Raw genomic sequence first — 20,414 nt, 5'->3', positions numbered from 1 at the left:
TCAAATCATAAAATCAACACATGTGTTATCGATTCATATATTCCATGAATAGAATGCAGAGAAGCACTAAATATTACCTTTGGTAGTGTTAGTGATGAGCACGGGGAAAGGTTTCACCTGAACATTTTTACAATGGAGAAACGGTATTAGGGCAGATGGAATTTATCAATGCTGGCTGACTGTTGTTGGACATTAATTAGAGATGCTCCGAATCTTGTTTATAAACGCACTTCAACAGCAAAATGATTCTAGAAAATAATATTTATAGGAACTCTTAAATCAACGCAATACGTTACATTATGACTTCTCATGCTATAAATATTTGCAATTTGCTCAAAAACTACATAATAGGAGAAAACTGAGGCTATTTTGATACACAGGAGGTCAAATTTTTTTAATATAATCATTTTCTTCTTGCCTCAGAAAAAAAGTTAAGATTTTTTGTGCAGTGGATGCAGTTACAACCTTGTGCAGATTTCTGCATTGACGCACATTGTCTTGGCCTGGTCCAAGCACCACCTCAAACTCCATTGAGGCATCGTTCTCGGACACCATGATGTTGAGCATCCAAGTCGAGAAGACACAGGTCCCATACATCCTCTTCTAGAGAATAGAATTCATCTTCACATTCTCAGTGCTCTCCTTGACACTCATTTTGACAGTCAACATCTGTAGGGGCTAAAATCACTCAAGACTTATCACCATGCTTTTCCAGCAACGGTCCTGACTTGAGTGCAGATGGCTTTTATGGAATACCATATTATCCATCTCCTTCACCTTCTCATCGAAGATCACCTCCTGAGAGTCTGCATTTACAGATTTTATCAGTCAGATGGGAGAGGTGCTTCCAATCAACATGGAGTCTGGCAGAGCCTTGAGGAGAACTCATGGAAGCTGAAGCCTATAAAAAGTGGTCTACAGACTGCATAAAGGTTCCACGCCATACTCTTATGAAGGAAGTCTTATTTAAAAACTGAGATTATCTTGACTCCTGTTTAGCTATGCAGTGTTCTCTCTCTCATGGCTTCTACTTTTTCCAGCCTTCCTGTTTTCTTTTGTTGAAGACCTATTTTATTAATTTCTACTGTTACATTAACTTATTGCTCTCTTCCTTCATTCTTCATGTTCTTTTTGATAGAATTAGGTGATCTATTCTTTCAAGTAATGGCCTAAGGGAGAGCTTCGTCAAGTCTGGAGTAGTCAGAGAAAAGAGAATCATAACAAAAGAGCTGAGGAGCAGGGGCAAGGTGAAGGAGAGGGCACACATATTTGCAAATCCTTATCCAGAAACTACTTATGGCATGGGTGAAATCAGAAAAAGATGATGCACATTACCAAAGTGGACATATTCCAAACACTAAAGTAGGCAATAAGGTTGTAGCCACAAACTGGGTTAGCAGCACTAGTCTGTGCAAGTGCACTGCTACTCAATCCTTCTCTGCTTGTGACAAGGAGTGGGTCATGCACATAGTTTGTTTGCTTCTGCAGCTATGTGGTTACCTAACTAGGAAATACTGCTAACCAGCTTGGATCAAATGGAAAATGAGGAGTGGTGACAATAGGGGCTGCCCTAGGCTTACAGGCTTTGCATTGAGGAACACTGAGCTAAGGGCTGGGGCAAGAGACGAGAATTAAAATAGCAAAAGGTGCACTTTTTCACATTCTGCAAATTTAATAAAACATATGGCTATTTGGAAACCATTCAGCAAGAATTGGCAAATTATGGACTTTTTGAACTAGCTGTCACCCAGACTCCTGGTTGGTATCAGTACTGACAGTGCAGTCACCAAAACTTCAGCAGAACACGAGCCATGCGGTTGGTATTTAAGTATTCTAAGTGCAATGAAAAATGAAACATAACATTGAAGATCCTGATTCAGTTATGAAAAAGTTGTCAAATTCTATCAGCATTCCCCAAAGAGAATGTGTCATCTGAAGAAAGCAGAGGAAAGTCTTGGAAAGTAAAATACAAAAATTCCAATACCTGCACAATGTAAGATGGTTGGCCAGCAAAGCTGGTGCTCTCTCTGCCCTTATAAAAGTTTGAAAGTATGTCATAGAATACCTTGAAAGTATTTCTGCAGAAAAAGACAATACTTCAGCAGTTTTAAAGAGTTTGCTGAGAAAACTAGCTGATTTCACATTTGTTCATGTCTTACATTTTATCTTGGACATCCATGGAACATTTAAAAACCTTTCCCTTTTTTCAGAGGGAGGAGCTTTTTCTCAGCACAGTAGAATTGCATGTTAAAAACACAATGACTTTACACTTCTCCCTTCGTATTCACGGTTTTTAGCTTGCTGGCTCCTCCCCCCCAAATTACATCAGCTTGCATAGAGAAATCGCTGATTCCAAACGTTTACAGAGAAAATTGCTGATTCCCAGCACTATCTTCACTGTGTTTTGCCTCTCCTTCAGGAAAAGGCCAGGTCTCCCACCATGTTATTCGCGGTTTCACCATATTCACAATGGTTTTTAATACAAAACAGCAAATAACATATGAAAAAGTTATTTGCAGTTTTTCTGTATTTGTGGTTCTGTTAATCCCCTATCACAGCGAATGCGGAGGGAGAAGTGTATCAATGAAAGATGTTTCAGGGCAATATGTTAACAGGAATGCATCAAGATGTACAGCTGTATGGACTAAATAACTGCAAGTTTTGCTAAAGTTGAGAAGGAAAACCTGATCCAACCTGCTGCCTGTTATTTGGAAAAACGATTTTTCACTCATCCTGAAAGCATTGAAAGGTACACCCTAGTTTGATACTTTTTGGCCGACACGAATTCTTGAAGGGTTTAGTGCTGGTGAAATAACTATTTTGGTTCAGGATTTCTAGAAACAACCTTCACCATTAAGCGTTCATGTATACAAGCCATCCATTACGAGTAGTATAGTTTCAAAGACTTTGGTGGGAGAAAGGAAATTTATGAACTTCTGGATTTAGCAATGATTAAATACATTAGTAGGAAATTTTTGTCCTTAGTATCCGTGTTTCCTGTTTTAACTTAATGAATTTTATGAAAAACAAATTCAGATCATCAATGGGAGCAGAAAGTTTAAATGGCTTGTTGATGATTAACGTGAATGGCCCTTCAGTGATGGAATTTGATCCTTGAGAGGCTTTGGACCAGTGATATTTCAGTTCAAAAATTACTAGACGTGCATGATTACAAGAGACTTCATGAGAAATAGTTCTGAAGGAAGTGGTCTAAATGCTATATATATTTTAAATCTACCTTTGGAGTTTTTGAGAGCTGGAAAAAAGAAAAATGACCACAGAGGAAAAAGTCAAGCAACTGGATTCATTGGTATTGTTTCTTATTGTTTTACATTTATGCAGTGGAAGGCTGGTGTGTATATATGTTCAAGATTTTATTTAAATAAGTTATTCCAGGGTACTTTCTGGGAATGTATATATTTGCTAGTGATTAAGTATTTTTACATTTTTTTTGCTTTTGTAATAACTAGCTTGCTGTATATCATCTTGGGCACAATATGAATGGGCAACTTTAGACTTTTGAGTGTCTAGCTTCTAAATATTCAGGATCTTCTTAATTCTAAAAAACTTGTCTTAGTTCTGGCCTTTTTAAAGCAGACCATCTGTATAGTGAAGGGGCAGAGAGGAATATTCAGTTGTTATCCCAGTAATCTGACTGTTTAGTTTACGCCTGCTAAAGAACAAGCTTAAGCTGAATGGATAATGGTAGTGGTTCTGAGTGCATTTATATATATATATATATATATATATATATATATATATATATATATATTGAATATTGCTGAATAACATAATTTGTATTTAAATTATTATGGCTAGCTCTTAATTTACTCCAATTGTTAATGTAAGTTCTAGTGCAACAGAAATATTGGTCTTTGCTGCAAAGTCTGTGGAGAGTCTTTTTTTAAATTTTAACTTTTTATTAAGAAAAATAAAATCAGATACAAACCAAACATTGCATTGCAAACATCAACCAGCATTGAACAGATACCATAAGAGATGTGTCGCGGGCAGTGGTTTTTACATGCTTCATGTGGCTGGCCCACAAGCCAGAGAGAAGGCTTCTGGGTCATCCATGTGCAGTGTGCAAAAGCCGCTGCCCGCGATGTTCCCTGTGTGGCTGAAGGCCAGAAGGAGCAACCTTGAAGGAGGTACCTGGGATCTTCCGCTGATCCGGAAGGCTTCCCTTTGACGTCAGCTCTGACATCAGAGGGAAGCCTTTTCAGGTCGGCTTTGGCGGATGGAGGAATGCAGGAAGAGGGACATGGGATCCCCAGTGGTGGCGCTTCGGGCAGGAAGGGGGGATGGGAGACCCACACTGTTTACCCCAAACAGTTTGTGTACCCTTAAGGATACGTGTACTACATGTTGAGAAACTCTGGTGTAGAGGGACCACATCTTCCCTTCTCCAGAGCTCCGGTGCCACTCTCGACTCTAGAGAAGCATTGAAAAGATCAGTCAGCGGAACCACCAGAATTTCCCTAAGTTCCTTCAGCACCCTCAGATGTATACCATCTGACCCCCATTGCTTTGTCTACCTTTAGCTAGCTCCTCACGAACACAACACTCTGAAAATCGATCAATGTCTACAACTTCACCATCCCTATTTGCATTTTTCTTCTGCGGTCCCGCTCCCACATCTTCAGCCGTGAACACAGAACAGAAATATTCATTAAGCAATTCAGACTTTTCATTATCAGCTTCTACATATTCCTCCCCTTCACTTTTGAGTTTAAACTAGCTAGGGGATGGTGGTACAACGAGGCAATCCAGGCCATATATCTCTCTGATATTCCCATATGCTTGCAAAGAGAAAAAGCCAGGTCGCTATCAAAGGCTTTGACAGCATTGGTATCGATGCCAGTATTTTATCCTTGTCAATGGTCTATCTTCCCTGTCTAAAGCCTGTTTGAGCTTCCTTTACTAAATCAAGTTTCAAGTTTCAAGTTTAATTTTATTTGATGTATCGCTTATTACAAACTAAGCGATTAACAAAATATAACAAACATTGTTAAATTATATAATATTGAACATTAAAGGGGTAAAATAACAGTATCTTAGTACTACTTTAACTAAAAGGAATAAGACATACAAAACAAAATTAACATACTATGAAACATATGGAGTGAACATGAGGGCTTAAAGTTACAAAAATATTTTCCCGAGAGGGAGAAAAAGTGGTCTGAGAGGGGAGGGAGGAAACATTAGGAAGGGATTAAAAGTTCTAAGATAGAAATTAGCAATGAAATGAATTTAGAGGTCAAAAGAGATTTTAAAAAGAAATGATTTTAAATTAGTTTTAAATTGATTTAAATTTTTATTTTTTCTGATATATAAAGGAAGAGAGTTCCAAGTAAGAGGAGCCACTACAGAGAAAATATCGTGGCGTTTTGTTCCTACTATTTTTAAGGAGGGAACCATTAATAATTCTTGGGTTTCAGAACGTAAAGAACGATTTGAAGAATGGGGGATTAATAAACGATCTATGAATTGTGGTTCATTAGTATTTAGTGTTTTGAAAATCAGTAGAGCTATTTTATACGTTATTCTGTTATTGATGGGCAGCCAATGTGATTTAATTAGCAGAGGTGTTACGTGGTCATATTTTTTACCATTATGGATTATTTTAATTGCTATGTTTTGTATAATTTGTAAACGTTTTTTTTCCTTTTGAGTAATATTTTGTAGAAGAGAGTTGCAGTAATCTTGCCTTGCTGACAATATTTTCTTAAAGATCTTATAGTGTGGCCTGTACGAAGCACATTAATGAGGGTCTATCCCAGGTTTAAGAGTAAGGGTCACTGCAGCCAGTCTCCAAGAATAGGGGAGTTTAGCCTGATCATTTATATAGTTAAACACTCTAGTTAATACTGGTGCCAGATATTTGGTAAAACTTTTATAAAATCTGTTAGTGTACCCATCTAATCTGGGTGCCTTACCCTGGGGAAGGTCCTTTATGGCCTGAAGTGTCTCCTTCCCTGAAAGAGGTCTATATCGGGGGTAGGGAACTCCAGTCCTCGAGAGCCATATTCCAGTTGAGTTTTCAGGATTCCCCAATGAATATGCATTGAAAGCAGTGCATGCAAATAGATCCCTTGCATATTCATTGGGGAAATCCTGAAAACTCGACTGGAATAAGGCTCTCGAGGACCGGAGTTCCCTACCCCTGGTCTATCTAATGTTACCGTATCAATGTCCTTCAAGCCAGGTAAGCATATGTCTTGAAGATACTGATTTTTATAATCAAGAGAGGGTACCTGGTCAGGCATATAGAGTGTGTTATAAAAATGTATGAAAGCCAAGTGCATTTCCTTCTCTACCCTAGAAAGGGAGCTGTCTAAATTGACCACTTGGGAGATCTGATTGCAAAGTTGTTGTTTCTTTAATTGGTGGGCTAATAGTTTACTTTCCCGATTACCAAATTCAAAATATGTCTTTTGAGTCTTCTGAATGACCTTATTCATGCCTGCCAATTCTAAGTATGTAGCTGAACATTAATGAATCTTGTAATCATCCTGGGGAGAGGCTCTACCCGCTTTTTTTTTTCTAATATTGTAGTTCTTTTAAAGTGGCACAGAGATGATGTTCTTTCTCCAGCCTAGATTTCCTGATTTGTGCCTATAGTGAGAATTAGACCCTTATTACTTCCCAGACCCTCCCAAAATTTCAAGGACGTAACCTCATCTGTATCATTAAGTTCTAGTTCAGGGGTCTCAAAGTCCCTCCTTGAGGGCCGCAATCCAGTCGGGTTTTCAGGATTTCCCCAATGAATATGCATGAGATCTGTGTGCATGCACTGCTTTCAATGCATATTCATTGGGGAAATCCTGAAAACCCGACTGGATTGCGGCCCTCAAGGAGGGACTTTGAGATCCCTGTTCTAGATGTTGCATAATATCCTTTTCAATCTATTATATATTCATTGGATATTGGAAATATCATATCCTGTAATTTCCAATGTTTCTTTCTAGGAGGGCCTAACATAGTTAAGACTACAGGGGCATGGTCAGACCACATCTGTAGGTGGTTAGTTGCTGAATAGAGAGCTGCATGGGAACGGGGATGACGGGAATCCCGCGGGACCCGCGGGGATCCCGCGGGTTCCCCCTTTGGGTCACGGGGATCCCGTGGGGACGCCCCCTAGGGTCACGGGGATCCCGTGGGGACGCCCCCTAGGGTCGCGGGGATCCCGTGGGGACGCCTCCGAGGGTAGCGGGGTTCCTGCGGGGTTGGATCGCAGCGGGGTTGGTCGAGCCGCGAGGGTAGTCTCCTTCTCCTTACCTGCCCTGTCGCAGCACACATCCGAACGGAAATCTTCCCGATGTCAGCGCTGACGTCGGAGGGAGGGCTTAAGCAAAGCCCTCCCTTCCTCCGACGTCAGCGCTGACATCAGGAAGACTTCCGGTCGGCTGTGTGCGGCTGCGGCAGGGCAGGTAGGAAGAAGGCAATGGCGAACGAAAGAGGGGGGAGGGGGCGGTCCGCCCCGAAGAATGTGCACAGCCGGTCAGGTCCCCCGATCGACCGACAACAGGCCCGGCCGACAAACCTCCCTGCCCTGTAGCCGCGAATCTAAATTACCTCTTACAGCAGCTTCACTACTCCAGCTGCTGTAAGAAGGTAATTTAGATCGCGGCTACAGGACAGGGAGATTTGTCCGACCGGGCCTGTTCTGTTGTCGGTCGGGTGCAAAAGCGCCACAAAGGTGGAGGCAGGGAGGGAGGAAAGGTGGAGTGGAAAAGAAAAGACGCTTAAGGGGGGAGAAGGCCGCTGAAAGTACTGGGGAAGACAAAGGGGTGGAAAAGAACGCTGAAAGGACATGGGGTAAACGGGAGGAAGGGGGGGGGGAAGGACCCTGAAAGCACTGGGGAAGACAAAGGGGTGGAGAATGCCACTGAAAGGACATGGGGAAGACAGAGGGGGGAGAAGGCCGCTGAAAGGACATGGGGAAGGCAGAGAGGGGAGAAGGATGCTGCCTGAAAGGACATGGGAAAGATGGTGGGGGAGAAGGACACTGAAAGGAAATGGGGAAGAGGGAATGGGAAGAAGACGCTGGCAGGGAAGAAGACAAGAGGTGCCAGACTATGGGGGGAGTGGAGGGAAAAAGATGGGTGCCAGACCAATTTGGGAGGGGGGGAGAAAGGGAGAGGCACAGTAACAGAGCAAATGGAAGACGCAGAAGGAAGAGAGACAGTGGATGGAAGGAACTGAATGAGAACATGAGGAAAGCAGAAACCAGGCAATAAAGGTAGGAAAAATTTTTTTTTTTTTTTTTTTTTTTTTTTGCTTAAGGATAAAGTAGTATATTAGTTGTGTTGATAAAAATTTATAAACATTAGAGGCTCTGGTAGAAACCCGTTTACAAAGTATGTATTCTTCCCAATTAATATTTCCAAATTAATAAAGTCTTTTTGCTTATTTTTAAATGGGTTTCTACCAGAGCCTTTAATTCAGTAGCATAATTAAATGAAATAACTATTTCTGTAGTTTATAGGGACAGGTGGGGATGTAGGGGGATTCCTCGCGGGGACCGGCGGGGACGGAGGGGATTCCTCGCGGGGACGGGTGGGGACGGAGGGGATTCCTCGCGGGGACGGGTGGGGACGGAGGGATTCCTCGCGGGGACGGGTGGGGACGGAGGGATTCCTCACGGGGACGGGTGGGGACGGGTGGGACTTTGGCGGGGACGGGTGGGGACGGGTGGGATTTCTGTCCCCGCGCAACTCTCTATTGCTGAACTCAACCTGTGAAGAACAGAGACTACCCCCCAACCAAAGGTCATACGTGAATAGGACTGGTGCTTACTTAGGCAAGTGAAAGATACAATCCTTATCCTGAGTATATAGTTCATGCCATAAATCAACCATCCCGCATTGTGATATAAAAGGTAGGTAGGGGGAGACATTCATAAGATCGCCTTTGCAGATGATGATTTATTATATTTTCGCTTTCCTAGATTAATATTGCCTGTGCTTCTTTGAGAATTTGAGTGTTTTGGTAGGTCTCGGGATTTAAAATCCATTTGGGGAAGTCTGAGTTCTTGGGATTGACCACTAGGGAACAAGAGGAGGCCTACCTGAAGGAGGGTCCTTTCCCTTTCAGTGGGCACCTGGTGTTATCCACTATTTAGGAATAAGGTTGACCCGGGCCCTGGAGAAGTTTTATGTAAGTAATTATCCTGCCCTTTTGCAACTTCTTTATAAAGACCTTTTCCGATGGAGTGGCCTCTAGCTTTTGTGGTGGGGAAGGATTTCAGTTTTAGAAATGAATATCTTACACCACTTTGTTTTTCTGGGGGGTTTTTTTTTTTTTTCTTTCAGGTCTTATTTATTTATTTATTTATTTAGTTCAATTTATATCCTGTCCTCCCCGAGGAGCCCAGAACAAGTTACATAACAGCAGACAAGACACACAAGGAACAGAAGACTAAGGCAATAGGGTACAGTGAGATGAGTCTAATTCAGTTGTTCTGGATTAGCAGACACTTGGAGCCTGAAGCATACACAGGAAGAGAGTCAGTGCGTACAAAGGGAGAGAGTCAGTTAAATATCTATTAAGAATACTATGGTTTGGGAATATCCGTCTGAATGCTAGCTTGTCCTGAGGAGTCAGGTGAAGAAGTAGGTTTTTATTGCTTTCCTAAAGCTCAAAAGTCCATTAAGAGATTTGATGTTAGGAGGTAGTTGATTCCATTGCTTTGGTAAGAAGTGAAAATATGATCGTCTACACTTTCAAGTTTGAGGCTCTAACCAGTGGGTATTTGAAGACTCATTTCCTCCTGGGAGCAGAGGGATCTGTTTGGGACATAAGGTGGGAGTTTGGCTGATATGTAGCTAGGCTCCATGTCGTGTAAGGACTTGAATGCAAATACTAAGCCTTTGAAGATGCAACATTTGGCTACGGGTAGCCAGTAGACCAATGCTAGCACTTGGGATACTGAATCGCGGGCAGTAGTCTGATTACTGCATTTTGTACACGTTGGAGACGCTTAATATTTTTTGCATTCAGTCCGTTGAATAATGTGTTGCAGTAGTCCTTGCGGGAGAGGACGAAGGCATAGAGAAGTTGTGAAAAGTCCGGTTCAGAGAAATGGTTTCTTATTTTCCTTAGTTGTCATAGATAGTAGAACGAAGACAAGACCGTTTGCGAGATATGGTAGGTAAGTAATAAGTTTAGAATCGAGAAGTACCCTAGGCTGTGGACTTTGTCTTTGGCGGTTATGATAGATGATTCCCAGAGGAGAGAAGGGCAGTTGTAAGCGCAATGTCTTTACAAAGGAGTTCAGTTTTTGTCCAACGGATCCAAAGGTGTTCAGTTATTTGCGGACATCCAGATTTTGATTACTAAGACTTTTGGAGTTTTGTAATCTGGGAATCGCGGTTGTCTCCTAGCAGTAGGTATAGTTGGACAAATATTGGCAAAGGAGTGAATCTTGATTTGGTGTTTGTGGGCTATATCCAGGACAGGCATAATAGAGATTAAACAGCATTTAAAACTACTTTGGGGAGTATTTCAAAAAAGGTGGGGTTTGGGTGGGAAGGTCTCTACTTTATCAGGGATTGCAAGTGAGCCTCTCAGGTGGGTTATGAGCACCCAGTTTTTAAAAGGTGGGTGGAGAAAGGCCTTAGTAGGTTTTGCTGCTTTCTGGAGGGAAGCCTGGGGGAATTTCATTATTTAAGAGATTGTTACTTCTTATGGGAAGCCAACTATTATCCCTACCTCCAAATTGAGACACTTTATATCCTCCCAGGGCTGGCTGACGGCTAATCTGGTGTCTCTGGAACATTTTGGAGAATATGTGAGTAGTCCTAGGGAGAATGCCTAGATCCACTTCTATACTGTATAGATATATTAGAGGCTTGGATGTTGTTTGGCTGGCCTATATAGCTTACTGGAATCAGGCTTTGGAGAGTAGTTCTTAGTGCACAAGACAGGTCCACAATTTTTTTGGAAATCAAGAAAGCCTGTGTGTGTGTGCTGGTCCAAGAAAATGCTTATAAAATAGTCACACAATGGTACTCCTGTTCGATTGCAGCAAATATTTCCTTCAGTGTCTGATATGTGTTGGCAGTATGAAGCTGAGAGAGGTACTTTCCTACATGTTTGGTGGTCCTGTACTTTAATACAACACTTTTGGGGGCAGGTGGGGGTGATGCTTTCCAAAATGTTGAACGACTGTTATCAACCCTCACTTGCTTATTGGAACTTAACAATGCTGGTGTACATTTTACTAGCAGAAAGTCAAGCACCTAGTATTGGGAGCTGCTAAATGTATTATTGCTAAATTTTGGAAGCAAGCTGTTTCTCCACCATTGGATGCCTGGAAATCTTGTTTTCAATTGCTAGTGGATACGGAGAGACTTACCTCTTTGCAACACTGGAACTCGCCTCATTTGTCTCTCTCTGGGACAATATTTTGAGCTGGTTGGATCAAGTGACTCCTACTGACATTTGGAATTGCTGGGGGGGGGGGGTGGCATTATGGTTTGTTCTTTAGAACTCATAGAGTGGGACATTTTGTTAGACTGTTTTATGTCAGTTGGAGGGTTGTTCAAATATAAAAACGTATCAAAATGTATCCTAGGACAACCAGGCAGCATATTCTCACATATGGGTGACGTCTTCCACGGAGCCTGGTATGGACAGTATGAAAAGTGTACTGTTACTTTAAATTTTAAGAAACTTTGCGATTGCCTGCACCATGCATCCGTGAGTGCTTTCCTGCCTGATGCCCACTTGTGGTACCTCAGTTCTTCATTTTCCGCAGATATATATATATATATATTCACCTTGAAAAATCCAAATAAATACAAGACGTGTATGTTAATGTGAAAAGCTCAGACCCACAACGAAACCTCAAGTGATAGAGTTTGGGCCAATCAGGCCTTAGGCTTAGTGGGGATGGGCGGACCCGATAAGCCTAAGGCCTGATTGGTCCAGGCTCCTAGAGCTTGGGCCAATCAGGACTTAGGCTTAGCGGGGATGGGCTGGAAAGGGGCAGGCCCGCCTCATTTCGACGAGGCCGGTCTGCCAGACAGATGGCAGCAAGACCTGGCCAGCCAACAATTAGAGGTTAGTTGGGGAGGAAGGTTAGGGGGGTCATCAGGAGGTGTTAGCGTGGGGGGGGGGTCCAGAGGGGGGGCGTACTCCGGCAGGAGGGGTTGGGCACCCACCTCCCAGCATTTGGGGGTTTTGGGTGGGTGGCAATCTGGCAGGAGGGATTGGGTACTCTCCTGCCAGCAATCTGGGGTGGAGGGAACTGGCGGCTGTGGCCGCTATACCTCTTGAAGCAGGGAGATCCTATGCCGCGATAAGTGTAGTGGCCAAGTCTACTCTAACCCGATTCTGTAACCGGCGTCTGTAACATGGATGCCGGTTACAGAATCGGGGTTAGTGTAGGCTCAATTCTGTTTAGGATGCCCCTCCCGGGCATCCTATACAGAATCCGGGCCTTAATGCCCAGTGCATTATTATTGTGAACCACCATGAACTGATGGTTTGGCAGTACAGTGGTGCCTCACACAACGAACTTAATTCGTTCCAGGAGCAAGTTTGTTATGCGAAAAGTTCGTTATGTGAAACGCATTTTCCCATAACAATACATGTAAAAAAAAATAATTTGTTCTGTAGCATAAAATATGCTAAGATGACATAAAAAAAGATAAATTTACCTTGTTAGAGCTGTTAGCATGATATAGAGGGGATATATGTGAAGGGGAGGGGAGACAGGGGTTTTGTTGATCCTTGCTGTGTATTATAATCACCCCCCACATACTCCCCAGTACCTTTTTTAATTCCTCCCATCTTTCCCAGCCAGTGGCGTACAGGCCAGAAGCGCAGAGATCAGGAGCAATTCCTCTGCACGCCTGTGTGGGCCCATGCCGATCTCCGAATGGCTGCAGTTAGTTCTTGTGAGTCCCGCGAGAGCTGGCTGCAGTTAGTTCTTGTGAGTCCCGCGAGAGCTGACTGCAGCCATTCAGAGATCAGCGCAGGCCCAGGCGGCGGGGGGGAGGTTTAAAAATATGCGGTGGCGGCGGGGGGAGGTTTAAACATATGCGGTGGCGGCAGGGGGAGGTTTAAAAATATGCGGTGGCGGCGGGGGGAGGTTTAAAATATGTAGCGCCAGTTAAGCGATGCAGCTCGGGCGACTTCGTTGTGTGAAACGAAGTCCGTTGTACGGATCAAGACAAGAAGTTCGTTGTGCGCAGCGTTCGCTGTGCGAGGCGGCCGTTATGCGAGGCACCACTGTATATAAAAATAAACTATTATTAACCAAGGGGGCGGTCTGTCTCGCGCAACGAATGTTACTCAAATGCTCTGTGTTCCCTTATATAGCAATTTGGTTTAGGATGGGCTGGGGAAGTCTTCGACATGAACTCCAGTAATTTGGAACATGATTAACATAAAAGAAAAAAAGACTATTCAGTAAACCCTCCCTCCAGCCGTCCCGCTTCGTTTTCGGCGTTTTTTTCATTTTTTGGTTTGTGGTCGGGGGCTTGGTTCCTGAAGAAGGGCTCCTCCCCGAAACCAGCTTGGTTGAACTTCGGCTCCTGGCGCTTTCATTGTGGCAGTTTGGTTTGATAAGTATAATTTTGATTTAGTTTAATTAGGACTTGATATTGCTTTGTAGTTAGCTTGGCGGGTCTCGGCTGGCAGGGTTTGTGTGGGGGTCGCTCAGTTTGTATCTCCACCGTTTGAGTTTAAATTGCTCACGGGTTTGTTTGGATTATATTATTTATTTAGGGCCTTATTGTAGGTGTTTTCATTATTACATACACATAGGGGGCTCAATGATGGTGTGGTGGTGGAGGCTTCCCGCCTCAGCCCGGAAGTGAAGCATCGGAGCTTTTGCTCCCATTGCTGATGGTTCACACTGAGAGCGCCCTTTACTTCTTCAGTGGAGTTGCTTCAGGCTAGTACTATTACTCATTCTGAGCGTCCCCCATCCAAACCCTGTTGTGACTGGTTGTGCCTCTTTGTTGTTACTATTATAGGATTTTAGGCATATTTATTGAGTGTATTGTTGAGTGTAACTATTGGGCAGACTGGATGGTCCATTCAGGTCTTTATCTGCCATCATTTACTGTTTTTTCCATATTGAATTACTGTTGAATGTATTGCAGGCACATGAACGACTGGAAGATACTAAACTAGAGGCTGTAAGTGAAAACAATGTGGAGCTAGTGAATGAAATACTTGAGGACATTGGACCTTTAGTAAATGCAAATGAGAATATTGCAGAGCTGGTTGGCATACTAAAGGAACCTCATTTTCAGGTAATATTTTCTGTTTGAAACATACAAAGTGCAGGTGTGGGGTTTTTGGGGTTTTTTTTTTTCATGTTTCGGTTTCTGAAATCTGACACCATTTAAAGTTTAGGGAAGAAACACATGCAAGGGAATATTTTATTCCAGTATTGATTTTATGCTTTAAAGTTTATTTGGAAATCAGTTGATTTGAGAGAGAGATCAATAAATATTTTTAGTCTGATAGAAAAAATCATAACTAAAATGGAAATTGAGTTTTTGCTACCATAACAACTATTCTACAAATCAGTTTTCCATTTATTCACCCTGATCAGTCAATGGGTGTAGTAGCGTAGTTACTTTTCATAGACTTTTAAAATTTCAGAGTTCTGAAACTTAATATTCCATTTCACCTAGGGTCCAGCACCATGACTTGCTTTATAGTCTCTGGCTATAGTGGAAATATAAGCTTTGAGTCAAACCTAATACTATCCCTACCTCTCAGTCTCAATCAAATGATTGAGAACTGGAGTATTATGGGGTTAACTCCCTGCCATCTAACACTATCAAGTAACACCTTTTAAAAAAAAAAAAAAATCCTGCCAGTTTCTTTTGTGGCTTTTCAGAAGTCTCTCGTTAGCATTTGTTGTCTTCATGAGGGATTCAAAATGTTCACCATTCAGAATACAGGGGGGAACTTTAATATTAAGAAATGCTTCAGGTTGATATACCTGAAGATTGCAAGAAATGCCTGCTGATTATTGTCTTTATTACAGAGTGACTAGAGAGTTTCACGTTTATTAATTTTTGATATCCCACAAATCATAATACAACTTACAATAAAATTATAGATACAAATAAGAGCTATATTTTGGATCTGAAAGGCCTCCTCAAAATGAAATTTGTCTTAAGAACATATCCTTGGGGGCTCTTTTACAAAAGCTTAGTACACACTAAATTCTAAAACGCCCATATATATAATAGTCTGCCTAGCACACACTAAGGGGCTGATAATAATAATTTTTTTAAAAGTCTAAAAACCCACCTAAATCGGCACTTAGACGATCAAAAAGACATGTCATCCAAGTACCAATAATTGAACAGGGGCATTTTTGGAGGAGTGGGTAAGGCGGGAGGTGGGCGGGATGTGGGCCGACCTACACTTAGTCGTCTAGTGGCCATAATCAAAAAATTTGACAGGTTGCCTGGACGGAATTTATACGTTTTGACTTACAACAAGTCAAAACAGGTATAAGTTTGGATCAGGCTGCTGAGCTGATCGCGGCTGCCGCAGTCAGCTCAGTGGCCCAGGCAACCCGTCCCCTCACCCTTATAATGATCGCTGGCAAGAGGGATGCCCAATCCCTCCTGCTGCAATCCCCTGAACCCTCCCGCAATGTTTCTTGGTAGGAGGGATGCCTAATTGCTCCTGCTGACACCCCCCAAACCCCCCCCAATGATCGGCAGCAGGAGGGATGCCCAGTCCCTCCTGCCAACACCCCCAAGAAAGTTCAATCGAACCTCCACCAGGACCCTACCCGGACCCCCTCCTAACCTCATTTGGTTGGCTGGCTGAACAGCTCCTGTCTGCGTCAGGCCAGCAAGCCTGCCTTTGAAGGAATGGCGAGCCTTCCCCTTCCCAGTTCATCTTGGGATGCACCGGGAAGGGGCCTAAGGGCATGATTGGCCTAGGTGCTTAAAGCCCCTCCTTGTAGGAGGGGCCTTAGGCACCTGGGCCAACTGGAATTTTAGGCCCATCTCCCAGTGCATTCTGGGAGATGCTGCAGAGGGAAGGCACAAGGGGATGGGTAAGAGGGGAGGAAAGATGCTGCACAAGTGGAGGAAAGAAAGGAAGAGGAGGAATTGGGGTAGAGAAGAGGAAGGGAGAGATGATCATTGTATATGAAAAAAATAAGACATCCCCTAAAAATAAGCACTAGTGCATTTTTTGGACCCAAAATTAATATGATACTATCTTATTTTCAGGGAAACACGGTAGCACACTGAAGTGGGATGCAAGTTCAAAAATAGGGCTGGCCCCAAAATCTCCCTCTTTGAACTTAACAACTTGGTATTTTTGGAGCAATAGGATGAGAACCAGGAATACTGGACAAGTTATTTTCACCCTCCACTGCCTTTGTACAAACCAGAGATGCCAAGGATAGACTGCCTCAAAGATTGAGATTTACATGCAGTGTGTCTGAGGTATACAGTACATTTACAAAGTGTCTATGTAAAGAAAGCTTCACAAATGGAATAAGCAAACAACATATTTAGCTTTCTTTGGTGCTTCTGGAAGAATATAGCAGAGTGGAGGCAGTGCTGGGACAGTTTTCAAAATAATTAATATGTGCACAGGTACATTTATACCAGCGAACTTCCAAAAAAACTCTGTGGAGTGACGATGTTCCCAAATGGACTTTATTTGAAAGTATCAAAGTTCCAAAGGTACACTAAAATCATCCACATAAAATAATTCCATCCACATAAAAGTAAAACATCCACATAAGAGCCTTAAAGTACCTAGTCTGCTAGGGATACAGCGGACTTCTCCACACCAGCCCAGATTTTCTAAGGGAAACTTATGAGAATGTTCCTACCAGACACTGTTGTTCTTGAGACATGTGCACACACACATTCTCTGTGCTGCTGTTTATGGGCTCATTCATTCAGTGCCCCATCCCTAGACAGCTTAACCGATTATTTTGTATAATTCAGCCTGTATTAGCCACCTTATACTTCTGCCCCTCTTCTAAATTCCTCTTGCCTTACCTCTTTCCACCCAGGATACTTGCTAGTTCTAGTGGCTTTCTGGAAAGTCCATTGCACAGCTTAATCTCCCCCAGCACTTGCAGCTTACTCCAACCGCGCCCCTCCCCCCCCCCCGACTAGAGCAATTTTTCCAATGGCTTGACCTTGCCATAGTCTCTGCACTGAAAGGAGGATGGAGCATTGGAGAGCTGTAGAGGGCTAATCTCTGAAAAATATCAAAACACTTCAGCCAACCTTCTGTCTTCCAGATAGTTACTAACCTGTGAAATGCTGGAAAAAATCAAGATGGTTGGAAATCTAACTTACTGAGTCCTAAACTTTTGGGACCCAGGCACATGTCTACTTTGATTATGCCTCAGTCCAGATTTGACAACTTTAGAAGTTTTGTGGCTTCTGCTACAAGGTGATTTTTCTGAGGGGAACTTTTTTTTTCTAATGTAAAAGATTGCTGTAAAGATAGATAAAATTGGTTAAACTTAATGACTGGTATGGTATATGGTAGTAGAGATTGACACGGGGGAAAAATCTGTCCCCGTCACTGCCCCATCCCTGGACCACCATCCCCTTCACCGCCCCGTCCCCGCCATCCCCTTCACTGCCCTGTCTCCACCCCGCTGACCCCTTTACCGCCCCGTCCCCGCAGCATCCATACAAGCCTCAGTACTGCAATGTTTAGCTTATTCCTTCCTTATAAATCAAAGTTCTGGCTGCTGAACTAGCGAAAGAGATGTTCAGCTGGCAGGGCTTTGTTTATAAATTTTTATCAATACAACTAATATACTACTTTATCCTAAAGCAAAAAAAAAAAAAAAAGAAAGAAAAATAAATAGAATTTTTTTTTCTACCTTTGTTATCTGGTTTCTGCTTTCCTCATCTTCTCATTCAATTCCTTCCATCCACTGTCTCTCTTCTCTCTGCGTCTTCCATTTGCTCTGTTATGTGCCTCTCCCCCCTCCCAATTGGTCTGGCACCTATCTTCTTCCCTCCGCTCCCCCCATAGTCTGACATCTCTGTCTTCTTCCCTGCCAACATCTTCTCCCTACTCTCTCTTCCCCATTTCCCTTCAGCGTCTTCTTCCCCACTCTCTCTTCCCCATTTCCCTTCAGCGTCTTCTTCCCCACTCTCTCTTCCCCATTTCCCTTCAGCGTTTTCTTCCCCATTTCCCTTCAGCATCTTCTTCCCCACTCTCTCTTCCCCATTTCCCTTCAGCATCTGTTCCTCTCCACCCCACCTATCCTCCCTGCCCCTTACCTTCGTGGTGCTTTCACCCCCCCCTTGCAGGGAGAATACCTCTTAGCCGCTTCCGCCATGCACCCGCCACCCCCCGGATAACAGGCCCTGGTCCTACAGGCAGAAGTAGTGTTTCCTGCTTGCAACGCACAACTGTGCCGATAAACCTCCTTGCCCCTTACCTTCATGGCCAGCGATTTCTAAACTGCCTTCTTACAGCAGCCGGAGCGTTAAAGTTGCATATGGCTGCTGGAAAGGTCGTCTCTGATGCAACTTCCGGTTTAGAAGGCTGTTTAGAAATCGCAGCCACAAAGCTAAGGGGCAGGGAGGGAGTAGGGAGATATTGGGACTGGGCGGCGGCAGCAGCAGCAGCAATCAGTAAGGAGGGAGGGAGCGCGATAGGTCAACGTGCGCATTCCCTCCCTTAACTGCGGGGACAAGGCCATTCACCACTCCACGGGGCGGTGAATGGCCTTGTCCCCATAGCCACGGTGAACACAGTTTTTTCCCCACCGTTTTGGCGTGCTAGCCACGGGTAACAGCCACCGTGTCATTCTCTATATAGTAGTCTAATATGTTCTTCTTGTGTAAGAATTTATGGAGCAGGGGCTCTCTTACATTATAGTGCTACATATATCTGGCAGTGCTATAGAAATGATAAGAAATAGGTCATAGATGTATCCTATATGCCACTTTAGCATTCTCATAATCCTGTCTGTCCTCTGCATACACATGGTCACCAAGAAAATGAGAAACAAGAAAGCACCTTTCATCTTTGAATAAACATTTAATCAGTTTGGTTTTCCAGAAAATGACATTGTAATACTTTTTTCCTTTTTAAAGTCACTCTTGGAAACGCATGACATTGTGGCATCAAAGTGTTATGATGCTCCACCTGCTAGCCCAGAGATTAATAATACTTCAGTGAACAACCAAATAGCACCCTTTGATGCCATTCGTATGGTTGGTATTCATAAAAGAGCAGGAGAGCCCCTGGTAAGTAAGGAACTACGGTTTCTATGAACTGGAGCTTTATCTCTTTTCAAACTCCTTTTGTTTGCTCATTCCTGTTTTCTAACAATATTCCAGCCACTGTCCATGATTATGTCACAGCAGTAGAAACCTGAGCTTCTACACATCTCCTGAAATTAAATATTGACAAAACGAAGATGTTATGGCTAGGATGCTCTCCTAACTCGTTAGCTATGGCTTGGATGCTTCTAACTCAATAGCTCTTAAAGATGAAATCATCCTTAAAGGTTCTGCAAGTAACTCTTGACTCTCTCTGTCCTTTGATACTCATATCAGTCTAACAAAGAAAACATTTTGGAAACTTGGTCAATTAAATTGAATCAGAAAATATTTCCTTTTTTGTCATTTCCAAATGATAACTGAAATCATTATTCTCTCCTAGTTGAACCACTGTAACATCATATGCCAGTTACTCCAATAAGTCATTGAAATGGTTACAGACTTTGCAAAACATGAGAGCTAGCTATTAGTTGCTAATGTAGGCATGAATTAAATTCAAATTGTGCACTTTAATATTTAGAATTCTCTATGGTTCTGCTCTGACATGTCCAAAATAGTGTTTCAGTCCTCAGCAACAAAATGTTTTCATCGGGGAGATTGACTTTCCATGTCTCCTCCTCAAAGGGCATAAGATACCAAAGAAGTTATTGCGGTTCTTATCATCCATCCAAACAGTGATTTTAACTACTTGAACTTCCATCAAGAGTTAATAACTTTTCTCTGAATTTCTGAGTAAATAATTTTATATATGTTTATATTTTATGCCTTTTATATATTTAAGTAATGATTGTGATGATTCCAAATCTAATTGTCTTGCTTTTTGTAAACTTCAATAAACAAGGTTTCTGGTAATTGTGGTTTCACTGAGGACAAGCAGGTATTATATTTTCACATGTGGATGATGCTAGGCAAAGAGAGGAAGAAATCTTGTATGTATGTAACAACCAAACAAAAAAGGCAAGCAATATGTTCAAATGCAACCAGAGGTATGCAAGATTTTGAAGAGTGGGGAGTATGTGGCACAGTGGTTACAGCCTCTGCACCCTGAAGTTGTGGGTTCAAATCCCATACTGCTCCTTGTGACCCTGGACAAGTCACTTAATCCCCAGTGCCCCGTATATGTTAGATAAGAATAGT

General features: G+C 42.7%; 1 protein-coding gene across 5 annotated transcripts in view; it reads left to right on the top strand.

Annotated features, from left to right (window-relative positions):
• MPP6 (membrane palmitoylated protein 6) overlaps positions 1 to 20,414 on the top strand; it is a 138,737-nt gene that overhangs the window by 14,426 nt on the left and 103,897 nt on the right. For 4 of the 5 annotated variants that reach the window (XM_033930829.1, XM_033930828.1, XM_033930831.1 and 1 more), the window contains 2 exons: positions 14,121 to 14,273; positions 19,089 to 19,241. In XM_033930829.1, coding sequence (XP_033786720.1) covers positions 14,121 to 14,273; positions 19,089 to 19,241 — 306 coding nt within the window. Of the gene's footprint in view, positions 1 to 3,174; positions 3,311 to 14,120; positions 14,274 to 19,088; positions 19,242 to 20,414 lie in introns of those variants that run through there. The other variant, XM_033930832.1, reaches the window with a different exon arrangement.

The sequence above is a fragment of the Geotrypetes seraphini genome, chromosome 2 (assembly GCF_902459505.1).
Source record: "Geotrypetes seraphini chromosome 2, aGeoSer1.1, whole genome shotgun sequence".
In the NCBI taxonomy this organism is placed as follows: domain Eukaryota; kingdom Metazoa; phylum Chordata; class Amphibia; order Gymnophiona; family Dermophiidae; genus Geotrypetes; species Geotrypetes seraphini.
This window is presented reverse-complemented; position numbering and strand designations above follow the sequence as displayed.